We start from the raw sequence: 27,025 nt of genomic DNA on the forward strand, positions 1-27,025 counted from the left end.
CTGCTACGTCAGTCTCAACTTCAATTTGTTCTCATTGCACATTTAGCTCCCTTACAGGTGGATGTTCTGTGACACTCATGCCCCAAATATGAGCACCTGAAATAAAGAGCCTGACATGAGAGACATGAATCTGTATATTCTTTCATATGACAGTTCAGAGTTTGAGGTGGAATGAGAGGGGAAAAAAAGGGGTGGAAAGAAACCAAAGAAAGTAGTCAGACAGCAGAAAACATTTCTAATACTTGGCAAGAAGAAGCTACCTTAAAAGCCAATTATTAAGTTTGTCCTGTGCTGAAACAGAGCAAATCAAGAACCTTCCCCTGGGAGCAGACTTCACAAGGGATTTCTACGGTTTAGATATTTTCTCTGCAGTTGCACACAGGCCTTAGCTTTTTAAGGCTGCACATGCAAGGGTGACTGGAGAAAATATCTAAAGGTTTTCTAACAAGATTTAGAATCAAGCGATTCTAATGTGACTTACTTTAAACCCTAAAGTTATGACAGCACTTTTCTTTTAATAACCCATTATAATAACAAAGCACAGCAGCATATCTGGGCATGAAAATGGCCTCAATGTAACTGGCAGCAGGACAGGATTTCTTTGGAATTAAGGATCATCGTTGCAAAGAGTAGTAAAATTCCTCAATTCTGGCTCTTCACAAGGACTTCAAGCTCCTGCTTCCTCTCTGTTCTGCCTCTACCCCTATAGCCAGTGCTGAGTTGACAGCCAGGAGTAAGACAGATACCATCCCCTCTGCATCAGGGGCAGATGTCCAGTGCCCAGACTGGAAGCACAACCTGCTTTACAGCTGAGTTGTTCCCAAATTCACAAAAAGGATGTCAAACAGGACTGGGGAATGTCTGAAACCATGCCATGACTTCAGCCTGCAGCTGTTCCTGGCCCTATGGCTGGAAGCCAGTTCCTGCATGCGCCCCCCTGCTCTTCCCCTCCCCACTCTTCTTTGGAACCATACAAGCTTTTGATGTGGAAATGCAGATAAAAGAAGCCACAGTTCAACAAGAGAGGTTCAAGTGTGTTTACTTCATAATCCATTTCAGCCCAGAAAAGTGACTTTGTAGACAGATTATAGCTCACATGACAGTGGCAGTGCTTTTATTACTGTGGCACTTGTCCCCTATGTACCAGAGTGTGACAACTGCCATATTCCTTCACATGGACCAGGAGACAGCTGAAATGTTACAAACTCTACAGAGCTGCCACAAAACAGGAATGGTTTCATTACCTTTCTCTACATAGGATATCTTTGTGCAATCTGTAGCTGTTTAAGCAAGTTAGGATCATTTGAAATGCAGATTGTTTGAAAAATGTTTTATGCTTATGCCTTTGTTTTTTCACTTAAACATATTACAACAGGCACCAGCATTATGGCAAGATTCTCAGGAGAGGAAATAAAACACAGGAAAAGAAATAAAAGGAAAGTAACAGAACAAGAAGGAAAGGAACATGACATAACAGAGTAACTTAATGGAATGGAAAGGAACATACTGCAAAGTAAAACAACATAACAGAGAGTAACGTAATGTAAAATAATGCAATGGAAAGGAAAGGCAGGTAACAGAAGATAGGATATTACAGGAAGGAAAGTAACAGAAAAGAACGTAGCAGAAAGTAAAAGAACAGAGTAAAGTAACAAAGTCAAGTCACAGGAAGGAAACCTGTAATGGTTCCTCCCATTACAACTATATAATGGGAGACCGGAGAGAACATAACGGAGAGTAAAAGGAAGGAAAGGAATGTAACAGAAAGTAGTTGAAGAGGAACTAAAGAACGTAATGGAAAGGACAATAACATAACAGAACAAAAATCAAAGGAAACAAACATAGCAAAACTGAAATGAAAAGAACGGAATGGAATGACATGGGAAATAAACAACATAATGGAAACAAGAGTATCATTATGGAAAGAATGGCAACAAAAGAAAGTTACAGGAAAAAAAAAAGTAAGTAAGAGAAAGGGAAGCAGCACAATGGAAAGGAAAAATGTATTGCAATGGAACAGATATGAAAGGAGACTAACAGAACGAAGAAGAACATAACAGAACAAAAGTAAAAGGAAAAGAACATAACTGAACAGGAAATAAAATACCATACTTTATGAAGTTTCCTTTTTAGGAAAGGAAATTAAGTAACAGAAACAAAAGAAATGGAACAGAACAGGAAGGAAAGGAAAGGCACGTGGCATAACTGAAAATAACACAATGGAATAGAAAGCATTGGAAAGCAAAATAATGTAACAGAAAGCAGAGTAACATAACAGAAAATAACAATGAAAAGGAAAGGAACAGAAGAAGGGACAGTAACAGGAAGGAAAGTTAAGGAACGCAAAGGAAAGGAAAGGAACATAACTGAAAGTAACAGATCAGGATGGAAACGAATGTGCAGGAAGGAAAATATCAATGGGGAAGAGTAACATCACAGAAAAAAGGTAACAGGAGAAAGAAAAGTAAGTAAGCAACAGAAGAAAGCAAAGTAAGTAACAGTGAGGAAAGGAAAGTATTTCAATGGAACAGAAATTAGAGTAACGCAAGGGAAAAAACAACATTATAATGGAACAGAACTGAAAGAAGCTGAAAGGAACAGGAAATAAAATAGCATACTTCATAACATTTCCTTTTCAGGAAAGGAAATAAAATAACAGGAACAGAAATAAAAGGTACATAACAGAACATGAAGAAAAGGAAAGGAATGTGACAAAGTAATGTAATGGAATGGAAAGGAACGCATCGGAAAGCAAAATAACGTAACACAAAGAAGAGTAACATAATGGAAAATAATGTAATGAAAAGCAAAGGAAAGTAACAGAAAAAGGACAGTAACAGAAGGGAAAGTTATTGTAACATAACAAAAAGGTAAGGAAAGGTAACCTAACTGAAAGGAATGGAATGGAACAGAAAAGAATGTAGCGGAAAGGAAAATAATGGAGGGTAAAGTAACAGAAAGTAGCGGAAACGAAATTAACGTAACGGAAGACCAGACAGAATGTAATGGAGAGTAACAGAATGGAAAAAAATATACTGGAAAGAGGAAAGAATATAACAAAAATAAAAGGAAAGGAACACAGTGGAACAGAAAGGAAAGGAACATAACGTAACTGAAAGTAACGTAACAGAATGGAAAGGAATAACGCAGGAAGGAAAATAACAGAAAGTAGAGTAACATAGTGGAAACAATGGTAACAGAAGAAAGTTAAGTTACAGAAAGGAACGTAACATGAGAGGACAGTATAAAAAAAAAACATTGCAAAGGAACAGAAACAAGAGTAATGCAACAAAGGAGAAGACCATCATGTAACAGAAATAAAAGGGAAGGAACAGGAAATACCACACTTCGTAAAATTTCCTTTTTAGGAAAGTAACAGAAAGGAACGAAACAGGAAGGAAAGAAAGGAATGCAACTGAAAGTATCGTAACACAATGGAAATGGTCGTATTGGAATCCAAAGTAACATAATGGAAGGGAGAGCAACAGAAAGGAAATTAATGGAAAGGAAGTTCACATAATGGAAGAAAGAATACTAACAGCAAGGCAAGGAACAGGAATGAAATAGGAAACTAACAGAAAAAGTAATGTAACACAAAGTAGCATAACAAAATGGAGAGTGAAGTCTCAGAAAGCAAAGGCACGTAACAAAGTTATGGGAACAAAAATAACAATTGAAAGAAAAAGAAAATAAATCTTGTTTCCACTTGTAACCTTTGTGATTTGTGTCTCTTCATAGTTGAACCGCCCCCGGCATTTCAGGCAAAGAAGTGTCATCATTATTCAACTCTGATGAGTGCAGGGAATGAATGGAAGTAGAACAGTTGTGTTGAAAGGGACCTACAAAGACCATGTAGTCCAACTGCCTGACCAAAAGTGAAAGCAAGGCATGAAAGGCATTGTCCGAATGCCTGTTAGACACTGACAGCATGGGGCATCAACCACCTGTTCCAGGTTTTAACCACCCTCTGGGTAAAGAAATGCTTCCTCATGTCAAGTCCAAACCTCCCCTGGTGGGCACAGCTTTGAGCCATCCCCAGACATCCTGGCACTGAGTACCAGGGAGAAGAGCTCATCATGTTGCTCTCTACCTTCTCTCCTTAAACTGGAATATCTACATACAAGGTAGTCTTTACCTTTATCTATTGAATTAAATTGCTCCAAATTTTATTTTTCACATGCATTTGTATATATATGTATAAATCAAAGTATTTGTACCTTATAAGTTCATCAAATCAATTCTCAGGTAAAATAGCTATATAATTAGTTATTTTCAGATGAGACGTGTGATAGAATTAAACATTTACCATTGCTGGGGCACTTTCCATCAGTATGTAGTGATGGATGGCACATTTCTATTCATGCCATATGTTTCTACATATGTCATAGTAAAAAGCACTCCAGTGACCCACTATTTACAGAAAGAAGAGAGAAATCCCAGAAGGCAGTTATGGTTGTTTAATGTCTACTCACAAAGTCATTGCAGTTATTATTACATGTGCCACTTCTAAGAGGGAGAAGAAAGGAAAGAGGAAGAGTGGGCAGAGAAGCCACCCTGTACATTTGACCTTAATGAGACAGGCTATGAATATGCATAATGATTTCTCAAAGTGTTTGAAGATGTGCAGCTTTAGGGAAAAGAACTATACTAGAAAGGGGATAGGGTAAGTACCACTCAAATGGAGCTATTATGCTTGCAGCTATTTGGAACCTGAAATGAGATAAAAGCCACATCACAGAGGCATAATGACTTCAGGACCAATAAAAAGAATTAACTGACATATCTTCTGGTAAAATAGATTATGAGACTTTTAGTTCTGCTTTGCGTCAGTGGACTAAATGACGAAGCAGAAGAACAGCAGAAAAGACTATGATTTCCCTATCCTCAAGCAGAAAGCCTCAAGGAACTAAGGAAGCGATGGCCTGCCTCTTCCACTGATGTTTCATACAGCCATTAGGATAAATAACTAAGTGCTTATGGTCCCTGTGCATTGTTACTCCACTTATTCTTTACCCTCTGACTTGAAAACTCTTGCAGGGCAAACACACACAATATCAGGGTAAGCTTATTGATGTGACACCTTTTCCCCCTGCCTTCCTGGGCCAAGGGGTTAAAAAGAAACATTTAAAATAGGGAGCCTGTTTGTGTCTCTCAATGGGACTGAAAGAAAAACTGTAAGAGGAAACTGAATTAAGATTCAGAAATATAAAGTTACACATAGAGCATGGGGTGAAGCTGTAATATAATCCAAGTTTACATCTTCCAACACACATGTCAAAAGAGCAGTTCTTTACACTACAGCTACTGTTCTACTGACAGTTGAAGAGAAAATGGGAAGCCTCAAACTGCATCCTGAGATAGCAACACTCCATCTTTTGAAAAACATGCTGCAATGCAGACTCTAACCCTGCAATGTGGATCTTACAAAGGGTAAAATCTTGGCCTTAAGATGACAGAGCTTTGGAAAACTTCCCTGTTTGCCCAAGATCACAACCTGGGCTAAATTGAAAAAAAATCAGTCTATTGGTTAAATACTACACCACATCATAGCTTTGTGGAATATTTCTCTCTAAGTTCATCTGAAAAGTTCCAACTTTAAACAGTTTCAATACTGGTTTTAGCAAAAGAAACAAAGCTCCTAAAACTTACATACTTCCTATTGGTAAGTATTTGGAAAACTGCTGAACACCTATTGCAATGCCCTAAGGTTTTGAAAAGCTGTGTAAGTGCAGCAGGTATAGATACCTAAGCATGGCACCAAAACATTTTAATTGCACTATAAGCACATAAAATGCAAGTGTCTGGCTCTTTGTTATACAAACACAGCACTGTGAGTACGAGCTTTATTTAGAGAAGACAAGGACAAGAGAATAGGGGAGCTCTGGGATTTCTTTGACAATACAGAGTAGTTTATAGAGGCCATGAATTGCTGTGGGGAGCACATGCACGTATGTATTTCTATGATTGACTGCACTATTGAAATGCCAGGACATCTTAGAAATCAGAACAATTCTAACTATCACAGCAACATCAGTGAAGGGCAGAATTCATCATAACTTCCTCCAGTTTACTAAATTAAGACACACTAAGGATGGATATAGATTATGCACAGAGATACGTCCAGGCATACTATTTCTACTGCACCAATTTTCTCTCTTCAAAAAGAAAAACCCACTTTTTTGCCATATTGGGGAATCTAGTACTTTGACTATAGAACCAGTAGGTGAGACACTGACATAATGATGAAGCAACAAGATTCGTAATATAGCATTTTCAAGGGCTAAAGATGCAACTTTGAAGCACACAGTTTCAGTAGCTTTTCAGGATACTGCCCTTGCCCCTAAAGGTTTATAATCAAGTGATTGTGTAGCTTGCTCTCCAACAGTTTGCACCAATAAAGCTGAACTACAGTAACTGTGAAAGTAGTACATAACTGTTAAGCCACCTTATTTTAGGAAGCTGGATACTAGCTTTGCTACCCTAACCTGTGGGCTTTTTTCTCAAGGAGTACAACTAGTAGGTTACATTTTTACGCTACCTTTTTAGTCACCAAGAGGTTTTTACTTGCAAATTCTACCTGGGTGAAACAAGGGATATTTAAAGTGTCTGTTAGCATCTTGAGTAGCAATTTAACATAGAGATGTTTGTTTAACATAGTGTTAATACAAACATTCAGATTTGACTTTCAGGCTTGAGGGGGAAATACAGTTAAGGATGTCCCTATTTATTTGAAATATTACTATGCTGCCATATGAAGAAGTGGTTTTTTTTTTCATTTAGCATACTCCACATACTACTGTTCAGTACAGCTAGATGTAAAGGTCACTTAGCTTCATGTTCAGAAAAGACATAATTGCAATTCAGCTAGATCGTTTTCAAATACAGTACTAGTAATACTAGAAACCTGCACAATTTTCATAATAAAATTGAGAATTCTGCACTTATTTCAATATGCTATAGTGCTTTTGTTGAGATATATGACAAGATATGCATCATTACTGCAGAGTTCTATAGGAATGCATTACTGATTAAGCAAACTAAAGACCTCAAGTAACATAATACTACCTTTTCTCTAGTACCTATCTTACTGATAATACTTTATATCAGTTCAGAAAAAGATTTAGGGTGTTGTGAATGTTCTCCTCAGAAATTATCTCTTTACCCTCCAGTCTTCAGTGCTTAAGCAAACCCCTATGAAAATGAAAGCTTTAATAGCTGCAATGTGTAGGTACTACACAGTACGTATGGAGGTGATGTGCTTTAAGCTATCCCAAAACAATTGTTAGAGTAGCCTTTCCTTTGCTGCTGTTTTAGAAGCAGAAATTAAAATTACTTCCCATCAATTTTCACATATTTATTGCAGCCATTTGCATTTTAATGATGAAACAGATCTGTTAGGTTCTTATACTGACAATTTAAATAGTTATACAGATATTAATGCAAAATGTCTTTCTTGTAGGAAATATTTGGTGATGAGAATGATTCAGTTAACACAGAAAACTCATTTTTCCACAGCATGTGTCATATCCACATGAAGGGAATGAGCACTAAATCATCTGTCTTGGTGTTCATGATCTCCTTCCCAGTGTTGCACAACCTACTAGGATGTGCTGCTTTATATGTAATACAAATGAGAAACACTGTAGTACTGGATAGGTGTACTTCTTTGTGCCTGACACCACTAGAGTGATATTATTTTCAATTTACAAAGTTACCCTTTGAGAGTACTCAAAAGCTATAGCTAGGGCTGAACACAGCAGTTCTTCTAAAGAGCTGAAATGGCTCTAATCTATCAGCAGTTTTTGGCATTGTTCCCTGCAGTGCCTGCCTGGTTAGATACTGATACAGTTCACGGCACTAGTTATGATTTTAAAATGCCTAAATGGGTCAGGATCCACTTATCTGAAAGACTGCCTTTACACCGGTGCCTCAGAACAGACTGGCTGTCCTGTTTCTCTAGTCCAAGAAGGACTGAAGTTACTTGCAGAGCTTAGATTGGGCTAGTTTTAGGTATGTTTTTATTATACAAATGCAGACATTAATGGCAACAATGAAACAATGGTCATCTGTTCTCTGACAGGCTGTCTACCATGAGCACTTGACCTGGGGTCTGCTGCATGTGCCACTCATTGCCCTTCAAGTCAGCTTTCCCCTCTCTGTCCCTCTCAATCTGTCCCATCCACAGACACGTTTCTGCTTGCAGGAAGAGGTATGTGAACTTCAGGAACTGTGATCCCTAAAGAGGCAGAGCTGCCATTTCTACTTACAATAGTGCCTTTGCATTCTTGTTGCTGAAGTTCGAGGACTTGCATGTATGCCAGATTTTCAATGCAAACAGACTGAAATTCAAACTCATTATGCAGACACTTGGGGGAAAGCTGGAAGACATGTCTCTTGTCTCAGTTACTCAGTATTTTGTGTGAGGAAAAGTGCTGAGACAACTGTCATGCATTAACAGACCAAAGAAATAAGGCACTCCCCATTGCAGAAAATTGACCCCTTTTTTCATTATCTTTTTTTGCCTCAGCATGGCAACACAGACAACCAAGACATCTTGATGAGTATGCCAAGATGGGAAAGAGTTCTTGCAAAAGTAGTGTTAAAAGTAGAAATCCACACAAGCAGCCCAAAAGAAGTTAATGCAGTTACGTATGTGGTGTCAGAAGTTAAACAAGGTATGTTCTTCTAACACCAGTTAAAAGGACAAACCAGGCAAAAGAAGTTAACTCCTATGGTTTGTTTTTTTTCCTTGTAATTAATTTCTCTTCCTTGCCTGTGGTGGTATGTGACAGTCAGCAATGCCTGGACAGAAATAAAGTCTGACATTTGTGCCTTCTACAGGACTCCATAAACAACAGACATTATTGAACCACAAATATGTTGATATACAATAACTTTGCTAAATAGCCATATATATCTACTCTTTATTTTAAATGACAATGAAGCACTGAGGACAGAGGCCAGTTAAGACTAATTAATAGCTGTGATTTGCAAAGCTTATAGAATGGATAACTACTACCTTGCTCAGACTATACTGAATGGTGACTACAGATTCGATGACCTCTCTCATGTAAAAGGTTTTAGGAATTATTTTCCTTTTGCTTAGAAATATAAATTATGAACAGACTCCTCCTCCCAAGTACATCAGAGAAAAAAAAAAAAAACAACCAAAACTGAATTAGCAAAATACAATGCATTTACCTGTCATGTTGCAGTAAACTTTCAAAGGTCCCAGTGCCCCACTGCCATCTGGATCTATCCAGTAGTAATTTGAAGTTTTGCCCAAGTGTTTGTATGCTTCACAAGAGAGTTCATGAATAGCTGGAATGAAATAAACCACAACAATTAGGATCTTCATATCCTGGAGGAAAAAATCCATAATGACAACAAACTGTATTTATATAACAAGAACTATACCCTTGAGATTAAAGTAATGTCACTGACATTCACAAGCAACAAAGCATCTCTCCAAAAGAAACACAAGTGATTAAAAGCTTGAGGCACACAATTTGATTCTTTTGGCATGTGACAGAAAGGCAGAATAGGAAGAGAATTCCACCAACTTGGCTGGGGGGGTAGGGGGGGTGGGAGGGGGGGGTGGGGGAACAACTAAGAGTATCTTTAAACCATTCTTGAAAAGACTTTGGTTCAGAACTTTGCTTATACAGTGGTTTAAGCTTTACATCATGAATGACGACACTTCCATTAACACAATATACTTTTAGGAGATACATCAAAAATGCTTCCCGATTTTCTTCCTGTATATCTTAGGATTTTTCAGGTTTTATTACAACTCAGAATAACATCAAGTTTCAAAACTGAAATTTCTCACTATATGGAATACTTGTCTCTAACACAGCTCTGCAGCTCCCCTTTTATTGATCTACATAAATAATACTCTGTTCCAGCAAGGTCTAAAATTTCACCCTATTTACTGGAAGTTTAATTGCTTTAGCAGAGAGTTTTCCTTCTATTTTTCCCTTGACCTCTCCATACTGTTTAAGTCATAAAACTGCTTGTCAAATTGTGTTATGATTAATAGCTCCAGCATGATAATAAGCAATACAGGTAGAAGCTTTTCTAGTAATGCCCATATTCTCTTTGAAACAGATGACTATCACAAAGTTGTGTATTATACATGAATAAATTAAATAATTTCAGGCATAGAAAAAGTAAAACTGGTCATTTATACAAGTTGGCGTGTTTGTATACATATAACTGGTAAACTATGTAAATATTTTTCTATGCAGTATTTAAGAGGAGGAATGTGTAATGCTGCTTTGTTTTCCAAGGAACAGATGGTACAGCTTTTTTGTTTGGAATCAATCAATCAGCTGCTAAAGGAAATGCAATGTTTGTTTAACCAGACTTCATATCCATTCTAAAAATCCATCTAATTTGTTGGCAATTCTTGCAAGCAATCTCCTGGCTAAGACTGGCTTTATTTCAAATGTCCATAAGGATGAGCTGTTTCACTGGGCTCTGATGAGTGACTGATCACACACACACACACACACACACACTCTTAAAGGCCCTCAAATATGAAGATGCAGGAGGGAAAGCGGAGCTAAAAAAAGGCTCCAGTTTGGATGTGGCATAAATACAAAGCTAAAAACTGTTATTATGTATAAAGCAAATCACCTTGTTGATGCTACAAGAGAAAGAATCTCCTGGAAGGTTTTATGTGTTCATTACAGGGTCTAAAGTCACTTCTATATACGAAGTAGACACTGTTAGACACTTTAATTGTGAAATATTCCAAGTCATTTCCCCTTCCTCCCCAAACTAAGGTAAACAAATTGCTTCATTATCAAGGAAACTCTGCCTGTTTTCAGACACTTCAAGCAGATTTCCTAAGGGATTCAGAACCAATTTTCTTTTGAAATATTTCTCTAACTCTCTCCATGCTACCTAAATACAATCGCAAAATACCAGCCCTGTTCATGTACAGTTGTAGTGATATCAACTCTCAAATTTACTAGACACATTCCAGATAACAAACACTGTTTATGATCTCCCAATAGTTGTGCTGTTTTCATTTCCTAAGCTCTTTCAGAAAGTCAAGGGAGTTTTGTCTCTGTAGTATCCCCATCTTTACATAGAGCCACGTGACTCTAGGTTTGCTTTTTTCAAGAAGACAGGACAATCTTTGTACAGAGATACTGCCACAGTTCAGAGGTAAGTGCTCTGTGGAAGACAAAACCAAGTTACACTGGTTTATCAGATACTCATCCCTACCGAGTATTTTTTTTTTTTTTTTACAGGAAATTAAGGGTTTAGATAAATAACCTTCCTTTGGTTTTCCTGAAACGGGAAAAGGAAAGCATGGTACATAGGTAGGTATCAGAATTAGAGCACGGAACAGGCTGCTTTTGAATATGTCAGCATTTGCTAAGCTTCAATGTTATGTCAAAGACCAAACTGTAAAAATTCCTCAAAGACAGAAGAGTGAAATATTCTGCGTTCAACTTGTGAAATGCCAGGAGCGTGTGATAGGGTTTTGGCAGGGTTTTGGCAGGTTTTATCCGTACGCAGTTGCATACTTAAGGAGCTTAAAAATGCAAGTAAATGAATGGATGGGTTCTAGCTCAAGGACACAAATAACTTCACAGGAGTATAGGGACAAAATGGAGGGATAATTGAAGCTGGTATGTTGACAGAATAACTGGCAATCAAGATGCAATAGGAAACAGTGAACAATCATGTTCTGGTGTATGAAGACACTTGATGACAGCCCCTAACTGAACCAGCAGACCAAAAGTGGCAATTAGCAGGCAGAGAAGGCAACTGCAAAGGGGATGACAGTAAGACATGACAGCAAGATGTCACAGGTGTAGAACATGACATAGGAAGGGAGACAACACAGGATGACCTTGTAATGCAACACTACTTTTTAATGGGAGTTTGAAATGCTGCATGAAATGTTCAGTCATGTGTAAGACACATGAATAGGTGAAAACAAAATTACAAAACCCAAAGAACACCTAGAATAGATGAAAAGATAAACACCGAACTTCTAAACACTGTTTTAGAAGTCAACTGGGCACATTAAAATGCAAAAGAAAAGGAAAACAATACAAAAACAAAGAAGAGTCCACCACAAATATTAAAGTTGATGAAGGTTACAATAAACAAGCACAAGATTTAATAGAGCCAAGAAATTAAAAGTAAATTAAATGCAAGATTTGGATATAAAGTCTACAATGCTCATATACGAATAAGGAAAAATGGTTGCATGTATCTACACATGGAGAAGGAGGCATAGAAAGATAGAGAAGGGTCTTTCAGAGCTGACTTCTTCTGGAAGATGAGAAAAACCTCACATAATTGAAGGACTAAAGAAACAAGGGCAACAGATTTCTGCTTTTCAAGCCAGCAGGAGTAAAACGCCAAACCGTATTTGCTTTCTTGGTAGTTGGTCCAAACACACAACGTATATACCTGTAAGGAACTTCCGGAGTGTTAAACCTCAAAATCTTCCAGAAGTAAAACTCACATGTGCCTTAATGTCCAGATAAGCCTTTTCTAGCATAATACATCCAGAATGGATTCCTCACTCTTGACATGCTTTCATATCGCATTGCTGTCTACCGAGAGGTGAAAACCTAGGCAGAACAGTGATCCACTGTCTTATGGTCAGGCAAAAATCATGTACATGAAGAATCAAAACCAGAAAGAGCTTAATAAAAATGCTATAGTCTTTTTAAAGTTTGACCACCTGAATAATACAGCTCAAGTGGAGACAACCAAATCCATTTCATGCTAAAATCTGAACGGGCTTCTGTTGTAACATAAGGTAAAATGTTTAAAAAAAACCCTCCAACATAAAAAAAAAAAAACTTTTAACTTTTGATGTGAAACATTAAGCTTCTTAGTCTGGGCAGAAAATCCAGTCATTTTAATCAGCTGACAAAGGCAACTATGAATGCATTTTGAAGTTCATATTGACTATATCCACAACAGTGGGCTTGGGAAGTTTCTTTTAGTAAAGATTGACTTGGGAAGCAGACTAAAGGAGAATAGCTTAGAGTGAAACAAAACCTAACAAAAGCCCTTGTAACCAGGCAGACCTTAACAGCATCTTCATTTTGCATTTCTTCACAGGTTCTTTTCCACTCCTACAGCTTACCTGAACCCCAAACTGGAGGTGACGATGGGCTGGGGAAGACACTCATTTCTGAGTTTCTAGGATCCTCCATTTTTAACACTTGAAGCAAATGGTTCAGAAAACCAGTTTCACAGAATAGCTTTTCCTAGCTCCAGGCTGTTACCCAAAAGTTGGGAAAAGTTAGCTTCTGTTAGAGCTCAGTGGCTCTTTGTTGAGGGAAGCAGATGTTCTCACTCCTGTTTTACTTTCCGACTTGCATAAAGATCAAGAGAGAGTTATCTCACACAGGTGGCACAGCTGCTGGCAATCTCTAGAATCCAGAAGAGTCAAATGACAAAAAGGATTTATCAACTCTCTCATCCTATGTGATGTTCCCATAGAGTTTCAGTAGCGTCTTGGTGAACTACAGTTTCCGCACCACTATGTAAAAGCGCAGCTTTAAATATAGGGCTGACAAATAGCCTTCTTTTATAAGTCCAAAACTCATTACAAATAGAAGACCTAGCATGACAGTCTGCACTATGTGACACGATGAATGCGTTATAATGTTTTGATTCTGTCAGTGAATGTGTCTCTGCAGGGAATACACTCCTTTTTACTGTTTCTAATACAGGAGTAAATCTCAGCTTTACAGGGGCATAGAAAAGGTGCAGATTCCCAGGAACCGATGGAATTAAATGATGGTAAAAGTGACAAAGTAGGCACTACATCAGATCCACAACATCCAGCTACGCCTCTCCATCACTTTCAACTTCCCAGAAAAAAAAAAAAAGAAAGCTAAATAGACTGTGAGGTGCTTGGGTTTACACCACTCAAGCAGCTTTCAACTCCTCAGCCCTTAAAAAGGGCTGTAAGGGCAAACAGACTAGGAAGGAGAAGAAACCCCCAAGCTTCTCAAGAAATAGCTGCACACCACAATGGCCTAACTGCTGTTGATTTTAAAAGAAAGGAATGTGCTTCACTGGTCGCTTTATTACAATATATATTCAGATTATCTATTGGAAAACTGAAAATGTTAATATACAGACACTGTAAGCTTCTGCTCTGCCAGTGGCAGTCTGTCTGTGCAACAAACCTAACCCCACCCTCATGCATTCCAATGCCGTATGGTGGAGAAATGTCATCATTTTCTAAAGTAGGTTAAGTGAACTAGAAGTCTCACCATGACTCAAAGTTACAGATGAGAGCAAAACTCCTTCTGAATTCCAGAACTGCACTCCGACAGTAGGAACACATGAAGCTGCTGGCATGCTCTACTGCTTCATATACATTAAAATGTTCTCTAAAAGCCCCACAAAACACCACTATGATGCAACCCTAATTCAATTCTTGTTACCCTGTAGGACTACTGTTGCAATGATCATAACCAAACCTCGCATCTGCCAGTTTTGTCAAGCTGGATATAAAGCTCTTGTATTTGGAACTCATCCTTACAATGCCTAAGAACCGGAACAGTAAAATAGCAAAAAACATTCAGTTTCCAGTTATAGTGAAACTTGGCAGACATGTTGTGAAAGTCAGACTTAAGTGTGAACAAGTACTTACTTTTACGCCTCACATTTGAAAAGTGAAGTAACCCTTTCAAATATGACAATCAGATGGAAGCACTGCTAGAAATCCACAGATCCACACTCTTAAAAGTGCTCAGCACTGCAATTCAGTTACATCCAATTTGTGGTAAAGCGTAGCTATCGATAACAATGTTTACTTTTATACAACAAGTACATTTTTGGTATGGAAATCCCTCTACATCATACCCATGCATGCACACATACCCCCTTTTCTAGATACCCTTCCTGTTTGCAATTCCGTTGTACTTATCCTTCCTACAAAAAATAAAACCAGCCCAAAACTGAAAGCTGAATGAAGGGTTTACTCATTTGTAGGACCATAACTTAAATATGATCTTGATGACTGTTAGTTTGAAAGGTTGTCTGAAGTACCTTTTGCCAGACTGCCAAATGCTAAGAGTGCCCTTGTTCATTTGCTGTTGGCAAAGTAAATGTGGCTGGGAACTTCAGCTGAACATTCCTGTTCATCCCTTCCAACTTTTTCAGACTGTCAGTTTACAGAAGCTCCCAACACCTTCAGCTATGAGAGCTGAAATCTAAACCAAGTTACAGATCAAGATCCAAGGAGAACCACCCACGACCATCACCCCAAACCCCTAAATCAAATAGTGATAGAAAGAGGAAATTAAAGCTGAAGAATGGTGACGTTCTGATGCAGAACTGCACATAAGTCAAATCTTTTGAGCTGTTTCAATACACTTCAACTTTTCTTCTCAAGCGTAAGCACCCTTACCTAAAAGGGCCCCGAACTATCAAAAGCATCAAACACAACCCAATCCTGCACAGAGAAGATACTTAGGTAGCCAAGACTTTCTTTTTAGGATTTTTTCTTGCTGTTTTTGCCTGCTACATAATTATCAAGCACTACTTCTTAACCATGACTAGGTTACCTCCACAGCCAGATGCTGAGCTCAGCTATTACAGGTCCCAAAAGCACAACATCTGGCATCTTCACACATCTTCAGATTGAAACAGATGTGACTGTTTTCTGGAATACAATCATTGCATGAACCCCTGGTTTGCTATCACAGTTGGCTAGCACAAACACATGAATTCTAAGAGCTCAAAACACCATCCTTTCACTGTGCCCAAGTGAGATTAGCAAGAGACTATTACACACTACACTACTATTTTACTCATGGCAGTTCAAGTACAAGTTAATAGAAGCCTAAGGGTTTAGTTCTGTTACTCTTAACATCATTCCACTACATGTTCTGGGAAAAGGCAGTTCAATTGCTCATACTGTATTTTAAGCAATAAATAAAAAAAATAAGTGCCAGGAAAAAAAAAGCAGGACCTTTATCAAGAGCATAATCAATGTAACAGCAGAATCATATGGCTGGGATGAACCTCAAAGATCATCTAATTCATCTCCCAGAAAAGCTCAATTACACCCCTGTTGTCATTGCTGACATACTCTTGCTCCAGATCTCCCTTGATTTAATTCCTCAACACACCAAGGCAACTTAGAGCTCCACCAGCCCTTCAGCATCAGAATTTATCCCTCTCACTCTATACCACGAGACTGCTCTGCTGCAATTTAAACTCCTTATTTCTCTTTCTATCCACAACAAATTTGATAACTACTTACTGTACTCCTCCTTACAGCCATCTTTTGTCTATTCGCAGACACGAATATCTTCTCTACATTAAAAGAGCCAAGTTTATTCATCTTGGTCACAGGCTGTGTTTCCTAGGTGCTGGAATATTCTTGATCTGCTCTGGACTCTCCCATTTTTTCATGGAACTCAGCATATAAAAGTCAACAATCCCCAGCACAGCAGGACTTGCACATCCCACAAATTATACCTCTGTCAACTCATCCCGAAACAGCGTCTCCCTCATTCACGGAAGCACAGGAAATGAACTACAAGGTAAATAAGCCAGCAATAAAGCCCACTTCTACAGAAGTGAAAAAACCCCAAACCCACAACCCAAAACCAGAAAAGCAGTTTTCCTCAACCTCTGCTTCTACTCGTGGTTAACCCCTCCTAAGCACAGTACCTCCCACTGCTCAGTTGCTCTGCATTTCAAAATCCTGAAAACAGCTTCCAAAAGAAAGATCATTCTTTAAGTATACATATATTATACATAATTATCTACTTAATATAATATATATTATATAAATTTAAGAAATACACATATGCACACTTCAAAAAATTTGGGAACAAAAGCCAACAGAAGTTTTAGTGCTTTGTGGCTGGACTCATGTACACTGCTGTCCGCTGCTGCATTGGCTGTCATGCCACCAAAACTTCCTAACAGCAAAGCCCCTTCGTGACTGAGCATAAGCCCTCTTCCTGCTGCCATTGATCTAAGCTTCAGCCTTCTTAACACTCTGAAATTATGGATTGCCACCTCCCCAGCTGCTGTATCCGCCTCACACTCTCCCTTTGCCTTCTACTGTGAGCTAATGAACTTGTAAAGAATTCTCATTATTAGTTCAATATTCCAATCTGCCCTGTAGAAACAGAATGGAACATCAAAATATACATGGAAATTTGCCATGTTTGTGTAAAGTTGAGTCTAGGCTCATTTTTGTAAGTTACGAACAAGACAATTACCATCGTGCTAACAAAGGGAAGAAAGTAAAGAGGCTGCCATCAAAGTAAGAGAGTACTACTTCATTTGCCATTTATTTGCTACTGGGATAATAAAGTTACTAGTGTGGGGGTGAAAACTGTCATTTGAGTTACCATACAGTACTGCAACTCAGGAATTTGCTATGAATACAGAAGAAAAACAGCCCATTTATGGCAAAAGCAAAGATAATTCTTTTTCTCTCTTAGCTCTTCCTTTGCTTTGGGCTGGGGAATGGAGGGCAGAGAGAAATTAATTTAAATCCAGAATGGATTTTTAAACAAATTTAGCAGTGATTTTAAATTAGAAGCCATAGATTAGGCAATTAGCATCCCTGTAGCAGTGTCAGCCTACAGATATCACAAGAAAGAAGTATAATTAGACACCAATTTTTAACAAGGTGCTTTTGCGAATCAAATCATTCAAGGATACACAAGACATTAAAAAACCCCAAATGAGCTGCATTCTGGCATGGGTCTTTGTGCCTGAAATAAACACTGTTCAGAGTAAAAGCATTTGAAAGGGAGAACTGCAAGTCATGCAAAACATCTCCAAGGAAGGCACACTTTCATTTTAAATTCGGGTGATCTGGCATGTTTGCGTAGCATTATTGGGCACTGTATCTGAGGGGGAGGTTGTCAAAGAAACATTCACCCTGCTTGTGCTGGTCTTACACTGGTCCCAGCCGCAGGAAGCTTCAAAGCTGCCTGAAGCTTGTTTGTGTCTTCTCCAGCTGGAAGACAACGGGAACAACACTGCCAACACATTTTGCCCCCTTCTCTCCTATCCCTCTCTCTCATGCAAAAGGCTTCAAGGTTGGTATAAAAACTAAGCGTGAAAAATCCATACTCCTACCACATGATTACCTGCTCCCACTTAATCCGTATTGCCAGGGCCATGGAAAAGAGGAGTCAAGGTAAAAGCCTGGATCGACACATTCCCAGCTGTGTAATACAAATCCATGGTTGCACTCTTAAGGTGTGCCAAGATACACAAATAAAAACCTCAGCAAGTTCTATACAGGCCAAAGTAGGGGAGATGACTCCAGTAAATTTAGGTCAATGCTAAAAGATACCTGAAATCCTAATTTTATATAAGACTTCTGTAAGTGGCTACGAAAAGCAAAGCCTCAGATTAAACCCACAGATACTTCCCCATCAAGTTCATGCTCGTTCTTTCCCATCTTGCATATCAGAGCATTTGATCTGACCTTCCTCAATGTTAGATAATGCTCAGCTGCACAAAGATATTCTCATAACAGAGCTTTAAAAATTTATAGTATCAGTTTTTGCTTATTCATGATTATTAATACCATACTACATTATTTCCATGCTTATTTCAAAGACTGTAATTAAGTCTAATTAAGTCTAATTTTTACAGCTGCAATTGTCACTATTTCCTGCCCCTTTTCCCTTTTCTCTCCATCCCAGTTCCCATTTTTGTATCTGATCCTACTGCAACCAGCAATCCTGTGAAGGAAAACACGGTACCCCAACAGGGTGTATGTCGTGGTTTAAACCAATCCACACAGGTCGTCCACTCACCCCCCCTCCCGACCCTCCCCACTCCCGGAGGGATGGGGAGGAAAATCAGGAGAATGTAACTCCCACGGGTTGAGATAAGAACAGCCCAGTAACTAAGGTATAACACAAACCACTGCTGCTGCCGCCAATGATAATATTGATAAGAGAAAATAACAAGAGAATGCGATACCACCGCCGAACGAGTTCGACCCCCCCGAAGAGCCAGAGCCTGCCCCTTCCGGGTAACTTCCAGTTCCCCCTCCAGGCATGACGTGCTATGGTATGGAATACCTCCTTGGCTAGTTCGGGTCAGGTGTCCTGTCTCTGCTTCCTCCCGGCCTCCCTCGTCCCCAGCAGAGCATGAGACTCACAGAGTCCTTGGCCAGAATAAACATTACCTAGCAACAATTAAAAACAATCGGTATTATCAGCTCTCTGCCCAGGCTGGAAGTCAAAACACAGAGCTTGCACCAGTTACTAAGAAGGAGCAAAACGGCTCCTGGTAAACCCAGGACAGTGTATTACTCAATTGAAGTTTTACTGGAGTAAAACTTTGAGTGATTAGAAAACCCCATGTCAAATAAAATAAATTTGTTTAAAAGCTCACATGAAAAGCTTATGTTGGAAAAGCTACAAACCACACCAAACAGCAGCTTACCTACAAAATAACTGCTATACACACAAACACTTGACCGAAAAGGCTTTTCCAAAGGAGCTGAGCACTTATTTCCAACAGAAAAGAACTAAAACATTACAGAAACAAATGCTCATATCAGCATTTACATTATCTCAATCAAAATGTCCTCTATCAACATAACACCAATTCAGAACCAATGCATCATCTCTGTCATTTCCATTAATCACTAAGCAATTTGCAGTGACAACACAATTCAACTTTTCCAACTGCCACAGAAATACCAGCAGAAACATCTGCTCCAAGTCCCTTTTTTCATGTTTTCTCTCCAATGACTGTGCCCTGGCAACCTACCATTTTCACATCTTTTGCACATAATGGATGAGCTGTGAAATTAGCAACCTGTTAGACAGGTACCCAGGAGGTTGCCCTGGCTGGCAGGCACTCTTTCTTTGGGATGTGTTTCAGTAGTACACTGTATTCATTCAGAGTACCTACTGAGGGGATGAGAGTATGGTGAAAGGGTCAGGTTTTGTGAGAAAAGCTGATCTGCACAGCCAGAGGAGAGCCCAGAGATGCAATAGCAGGGGAGAAGCCCAAACAATACCCTGGCAGGCTGCTCCCAGGTCCATCTTAGGAGCCATCAGCCCAAAGGCCCATCTGCACAAGCCCAGAGACTGGCCCAAGTCAAGGACTCCCAAGCAACAACCAACCTACCTGCAGCTGCCCCAGCACAGCCTCAGCTCCAGTGTCTGGGCATGGAGCCCATCACTGTGGGTCACGGGGAGCAGCTCTCAGAACATCTTTCAGGCTAAGGGCATTGCTGCTTAGGGGCAGGACACATCACAGGATGCACACAAAACATAGCTCTGGATTGCACAGGACTTACAGGATGACTAGGGGCAGAACCAAAGCCAGGGAAAGGGAGATGGTTAGGTGATTTGGAGAAGGAAAGTCTGAAAAAGAGAGGCAAGTGTAAATATTGGTCAGTAAGATTGCCTGGTTGTGCCCTTCAGCTGATCAGCAGTCTGTCCTGCTTTCTCATTAAATTCCTGTCTACATCTTTCCTGGGCAAGGGGCTCTCAATTCTGTGTATGAGGGTGTAGGTACCAGCAGCTGCAGCAGACCACAGGCCAGAGGGTCCCTGTGTCCATGGTGCCAGTCACTGGAGCAAGAGCAGCTGTGCGAGTGTGTGATGGCTACTGAATATCAAGCTGAACTAGCCAGCAAGCTAGTGAAGTACCCTAGGAGCAAGCAGGGGTGAGTGAATCTCCAAGCATCAGCTCTGGATGTGAGAGGAACAGGGTGTCTCTAGGGGTGAGATCAAGGGGAGTTAGCTGTGGGGACCTGGAAAGCCCTGGCTAACCCTGCTTGTCCTAATAATGTATTTACCCCTCCTGTAGCCATTTCCCCTTTTATTTATGGCTGCAATTAACTTCTTACAGAGCCCTGAGCTAGTGGGTTTTACTCAGCTACACTGATACTCAGCATATCTCCCTTCTCTGTGACCAGCAACATACTGCTTGACAAGCAGCTCAAGTGATCAAGATGTGGATGAAGCTCCTAGCTTCTGTCCAGCAGAGCTTTCTAAATTGATGATGATCTTCCAGACTGCTGCAAGAAAATAAGAACAAAGACTTGCTGAAGAAGAAAAAAAACCAGAAATTTAATTAAAGAAGGAAAGACAAAAATCAGGAAACAAACTGTAAAGGTTGATACACAACCACAAAGGAATTGAGAAACATGAAAACAGGGAAAACAGAAGGGGTTTTAAGAAGGAAAGGCATAGCTAAAAATTTCAGAAAGCCGTAACAAGTCCTTGTAGCTCGTTTAGCCTGAGAAATGCAATGATATGTGTAATGTTCTGAAGCATTCGTGCCAAATAGCATGTTATGTTTTCCTCTGTTTTAGAGGATCTACTACTAGATCCTTCTGAATCTAAAAGTATATTGAAAACATATATAATAAAGCAACCACAGACATAAGAGAATTTAATCGAAAGTTTCCTAAACAAGTGATTAGGGAATATGGATGTCATAAGTGAGGTAACATAAAAGCTACAGAGGCATACATGGGCTTAAAAATTTGCAAGATGAGATTCAAAGACAGACTGTACATTCCAGTGAAATGAACAGGGACAGATGTACAACTAAGTACACGTTACATAGTACAGCTAAGACTCCTACTGAGAGCATGAAGAACTACAAACTACACCACATTTAAATACTTCTGCTAATATCAGCACAAACATTATTTATGAAACAGTTGCATCTTCCATGTCTTTGTAAAGGTATCTAAAAGTAAACATACCTAGATGCTTCCCAGTAAAATATTTAAGGAGTTCCAGTAACCTCTCATTACTTCTACTACCACTTGTGTAGCCAAGATACCTATTAGCTCTGTAACCTAAGGTGACATTTTAAAGCAACAGTAATGAAGTATGATGATACCAAACACCTACTTTCACTAATGGACTGTAGTCCTACAACTTGGCCTGCTTTGTCTCCCGTTTAAATTACAGCATATTGGGAAGGAGAGTAAAACCTAAACCCCCACTATACTAGAACTACAGAAAAACTATCACAGCTCTTACCTCTGAGTGAGAAAGGTCAATGTGGACAACTAATTCCTAAGAAAGGCATGTAGAGCAGCCAAAAACTACCACTGTAAAGAAGCCTGAATATACTGGAAAATCACATTTGAGAAAGGTAGTATCCATAAACAAGAACCATATTAAATCAAAAGAGTACCACCCAGAATATATATTGACCACGGAAGTATAGTAAAAGAAGCAGCAATTACGCTCTATGCTCATTTACTACTGGAGCCCTACATTTAATATTGTGAAGATAAGTGTTGTCACACCAGCTATTAGGGTAAATTATAGGATAAAAAGAACAAGTAGCATCTCAGGGTTTCACTCCATTTAATCAAAAAATGCAAATTTACCACACACAAACCACCTGAAACACTGCTATAGAGCAAACAAAGCAGTAAGAAACTGAACTGCCAGGTTTTGTTACCCTTACAATTAATTTCGGCTTTCCTTATCCTTGTTCTCCGTTTTCTTCCACAAGTGCAACACTTCCCATCGCTTCAAGCTTGTGACACAGACTCAGAGTCATCAGTAAGGCCTGGGGTATGATCAGCCTTTAATCTCATCAGCAGAGGCACAATGCAATAGTCTCTTCCATTGCTTTCAGGCACAAAACATTAACACATCTCCCAGAAAAAAAACCACACTTTTGCCCCTGGACAAAACCAACTAAACTACCCCAAAGAGTCAGCTTGCAATAAGCAATGGTACTTGGGAAGGGAAGACCCAGCAGGGTTCAACCCTAAAGCCCACTGCAGAAGAGACAGCTTCACTGCTTCTCCTCCATCTCAAGAATAAGTCTGGATTGCTCTGTACCGTTTTGCATTTCCAAAGCTACATTCCAGAAAGAAGAGGAGTGGCTCCTGCTAAAGCAAGCCTGAGAAGTCAATTCTTAGATATTTGAGGTAACTGGCCACCAGTCTTACACCTGGACTATGCCAGAGTTGACGGCAAAGCTTTCTCCAGCAGATTATCTAGGGAAGCCCTTATTATGCCCCTCCAGTCACACATAGGTAGAAGTGCAAAGGTCTCTAGAGTCTGCTTTTCATACCTGCAGCATGAGTATCCTACACATTCATACACTAAGATCACAAACCGCAACTCTATAATAAGGCAGTAACTGGAGGTGCTTAGCAGATTTGGAAGATCATTCTCCCTTCCAGGGTAACAGGAAACCAAGGAACAGTTTCATCTTTCTCTTTAATAGTTTGCTTTTTCAAAAGCAGTTTTTAAATTAAAACATTAACAACCTTTAGCATGTTTCCAGTGTGGTTGATTATAAATGCAGGTCTGATTTTACCTTGATCAACAGTTGTCATTACACTTCTGGAATGAAAAGAGGTTATGGGGTGTTTTTTGTGCAAGCTTTCTTCCCATCTTCTCAAATAGCTCTTCTGCTTGCAACGTTTTTCCTAAGTCTCAAAGCACTTAGAAAGAACATCATAATTCCCATTGTATAAAGAAGGAGAAAAATACAAACCAAGAAAAATCCCACATAAGTGAGAAAGAGAAATAACTTGCCCTAAAATTACATCACCAGGGAACACTAACAAAAAGGACTGAATGCAAGTATGCTAATTTTCAATCCACAGTCCTGTCATACTGCTCATACTGACTTCCACATCCAGGAAAATTCATTATAAATAGGGAATTTATCAAATCTTTCTACGCTAGGTGATGTAGATAGGAATGCTACAAACCCCAGATATGTCTGCTTATCCATTGGTACATACTGCCTTTATAATGACAAGCACAATTAAAAAGCAGGATGTTCCCTTATTTTGAGGTTTTAAAAATATTAAAGTTACATATGGAGAGGTAAAGACATCTGCATTTGTATCTTAAGTTTATCATTTCAGCTACTCTTGATCTTAGCATTACCTTCATTCTCTCAGCTGTCTCAGCAAGCCAGAATTACAGTGACTTCAGAGCATGCTTTTTCTTTCTAATGTCTGTCAACAGGATTTTAATATCAACACTTCAATGCTTTTCTTCAATTAAAGTGTTTCAACAGTGAAGCAACATGTTAGGTTGTCACAATGGAAAAGTTTAAGAATAAGGTAATTAATATTCAAGTCTTTACATGCAGAGTCCTTTCCAGCCGGTAGTTAATCCTGATTTTACAGTATATATGAGCGATCTATTAGTTATCTATAAATTTTCTGTTCTTAATGACATGCTCTCTTCTAACTGTCCCCTAGGAACAGTATTTGTCTGTGCATTCTGAATAACAAAAGAACACAGGTTACAGTTGCTTGCAAAAAACCTTAACTCATCCAATACCTGAGCTTTCCCAAAGTCAGACTCCAATTCAGGCACGTTCACAGAATGGTTTGGGCTGAAGGAACCTTAAAGCTCACCCAGTTGCAACCCCCTGTCATGGGCAGGAACACCTTCCACTAGACCAGGTTGCTCCAAGCCCCATCCTGTGGTGAATGCTGCACAAGAAGTTGCACCAGCAGACCTGAACGACAACATGAACAATCTGATCCTCAATCAGCTGCAAACCATAGGAGTCAAGAGGAGTCGAAGTCAGAACACCAAGATAATCTCTGAGAACCATAGCTACTGAAAGAAAGAAGCTACTGAAGACAAAGATGTAATGCTGCACTGGGGACTTTCCCAGGAGCTAATGAAAGTCTCCAATGTGGACTGAGACAAAAGAATGTATGTTTAAGGGAAAACTGAAAGTAATAACGTAGCAGAAAGCAGTAACAGAGAGATGTGCTTACACATCTGAGAACAAATAAGTTGGTCAAGCAAACGCATGTGAACAATAACATGATTTGTTGAGAAAAGAGTATGATGTTGCAAAAGGTACTTAAAAGAAACTAACAACTACTAACCACTAGGCAGAAGTCTATAAAAAGCTTATAGGCTGGCTCAGTAAATGATTTCAGTGCATCACAACTGGAGTCCGTGCCTCAGTTGCCACACCATCCATCCTGGCCTTGAACACTGCCACGGATTGGTGTGTTGCTTGGTTATCTTAAAAGTCTTAACAAAGAAAGGGTCTGAAAAGGCTTTGAACAGGACCCTGACTTCATACTGTTATTGCACTGGCCCCCAAATGTATTTCCCCCACCTAGCGGAAATTTGGCTTAAAAACTCCTTATGCTTGATTCCAACTTAAAAGCTATATATAAACAGCCCAACTGTACAAACAGCTAAAAGATGAAGCCCAATTTCAGCCCCTGACACTCTCTCACACATCACCTGGTAATTTCCAGCTGATTTTTCAGTTTCAGCGTAATTACTGCTGGTTGACTATTCATCTTCCACTTTGCATCCTAATGCTCATTTTCTCCACTTAACCTTCACCAGATAGTACAGATGCTATCACTCATTTTGGATCTGCAGCCCTTTTTGCCCTGAACAGAGACTCCATCCACTTACTTACAATAAAAACACAAGTTACTTCCAATTTATTACACATTCTACATTTCCTAACACCTGGTGCAGAGCAGTTCTCAGCTCCACACATAATAAATTAGTAGCAGCTGAAGTAACTATAGCTCATGGCACTGAAACTAAGAACCACTGATTTTTAAATATATAAATATTAGAGTACAGAACCAAAGAAACTGCAACATCCCCAAACTGGAAGAAAAACATATAGAGTACAAAGCTTTTCTTTTGGCAGCTTTACAGGAACAGCTAAAAAAAAAAAAAAGGAGCTATTTGGGGCTTACAGGTTACAGATAAAAATTACATGAAGATTTCAGACTAAACCAAACAGCTTCACCCTCATTTTAAAATCACATTCGAATAAAGAAGAGATAATTTAATAATAGCCTGCAACCTTTAGAAAGGAAGTACATTATGTAAAATCCTTTGAAAACACGTAATAAATAATAGAGGATGAATCCAAAAAGACTATTATAAACTATGATGACATTTCCTTTGAAAACCATTACTGGAAAGGAGATTAACCTCTTTAGGAAACTAGCACATATTGATTGCATGATCCTTTTAATACAGTTCTGTAAACAAAAGTAGTTTCTTTATAAATAGGCTTTGAGAATCTCTCTTCTGAACAGCAAAGACACAAATATCCCAGAAATGAGCTTCTGCAAAGCATATATCAAATGCGAACATTTGATTAGTTCAGATACAGAGTGTGGGAAAGGAGGAGAAAAATAAATTGATACTGACATCACTGGGTGAAATCAATCAGTTGTTGGAAGTGCTTCTTCAGATGGAAGAGCAGACAAAAGCCTCTTTCTAGAGATTTCAGAAATTCTAACTCTTTTCCTCCCTTTTTCTCTACCATCAGCATTACTCAGACACACATCCATGCTGCAGAGCTTGAATGCAGTATTATTCACCTCCTGAAACCTACTTGACTTTACTCAGGTCACAGAGTCTTAAAGCAGCGGTCCTCAAAGAGCAATTCAAAACCTCACAGCCTCCATCAGTGACACTCAAGCATCAACTCTCAAAAGTACGATGTGGAAGGGTAAGGAACTGTATCCCTTTTCTCACAGCCTTACTTACTCCCTTTTCTTCTTTTTCTAGTACAAAACTTTGTAACAACAGGGCTAAAAGAACTGATTGCCCTTTTCTCATCACTTCCCCCTGCCCCAATACTAGATTTTTAAATACTTTCCCCACTACTCCTCAAACAACAGCTCTTACTACTTCTGTAAACTCACCTTCCACAGAAAAACTCCACACCTCACCCCCCTGCAGGCCTCCTCATGCTTTTTAGTACATCCCACAGCAGCTGTCCTCTATCAAACCAAATGAGGCCCAAAAGAGCCCAAGCTCTGCACCTCCCTGTAGAGCTTCTCATCCCATTAGCGCATCTCATAGCAGCTGCCCTCCATCAACTGAAATGAGGCCCAAAAGAGCCCAAGCTCTGCAGCTCCCTGTAGTGCTTCTCATCCCCATTAGTGTCTTCCACAGCAGCTGTCCTCCATCAGCCCAAAGGAGGCAAATCATCTCTAACACTTGAGGGTAGGAGGAATGAAAGCAACTCAAATTTTACCCTACTGAAAGCTCCTCTTTCAT

General features: G+C 39.3%; 1 protein-coding gene across 1 annotated transcript in view; it reads right to left on the reverse strand.

The window, feature by feature from the left end:
* The window catches only part of CNTNAP2 (contactin associated protein 2), a 1,034,819-nt gene that overhangs the window by 308,342 nt on the left and 699,452 nt on the right, over nucleotides 1-27,025 (reverse strand). The window contains exon 12 of the mRNA XM_065665653.1: nucleotides 9,202-9,321. Within this exon, the coding sequence (XP_065521725.1) occupies nucleotides 9,202-9,321 (120 nt within the window). The remainder of the gene's footprint in view (nucleotides 1-9,201; nucleotides 9,322-27,025) is intronic.

The sequence above is a fragment of the Lathamus discolor genome, chromosome 2 (genome assembly GCF_037157495.1).
Source record: "Lathamus discolor isolate bLatDis1 chromosome 2, bLatDis1.hap1, whole genome shotgun sequence".
Lineage (NCBI taxonomy): Eukaryota > Metazoa > Chordata > Aves > Psittaciformes > Psittacidae > Lathamus > Lathamus discolor.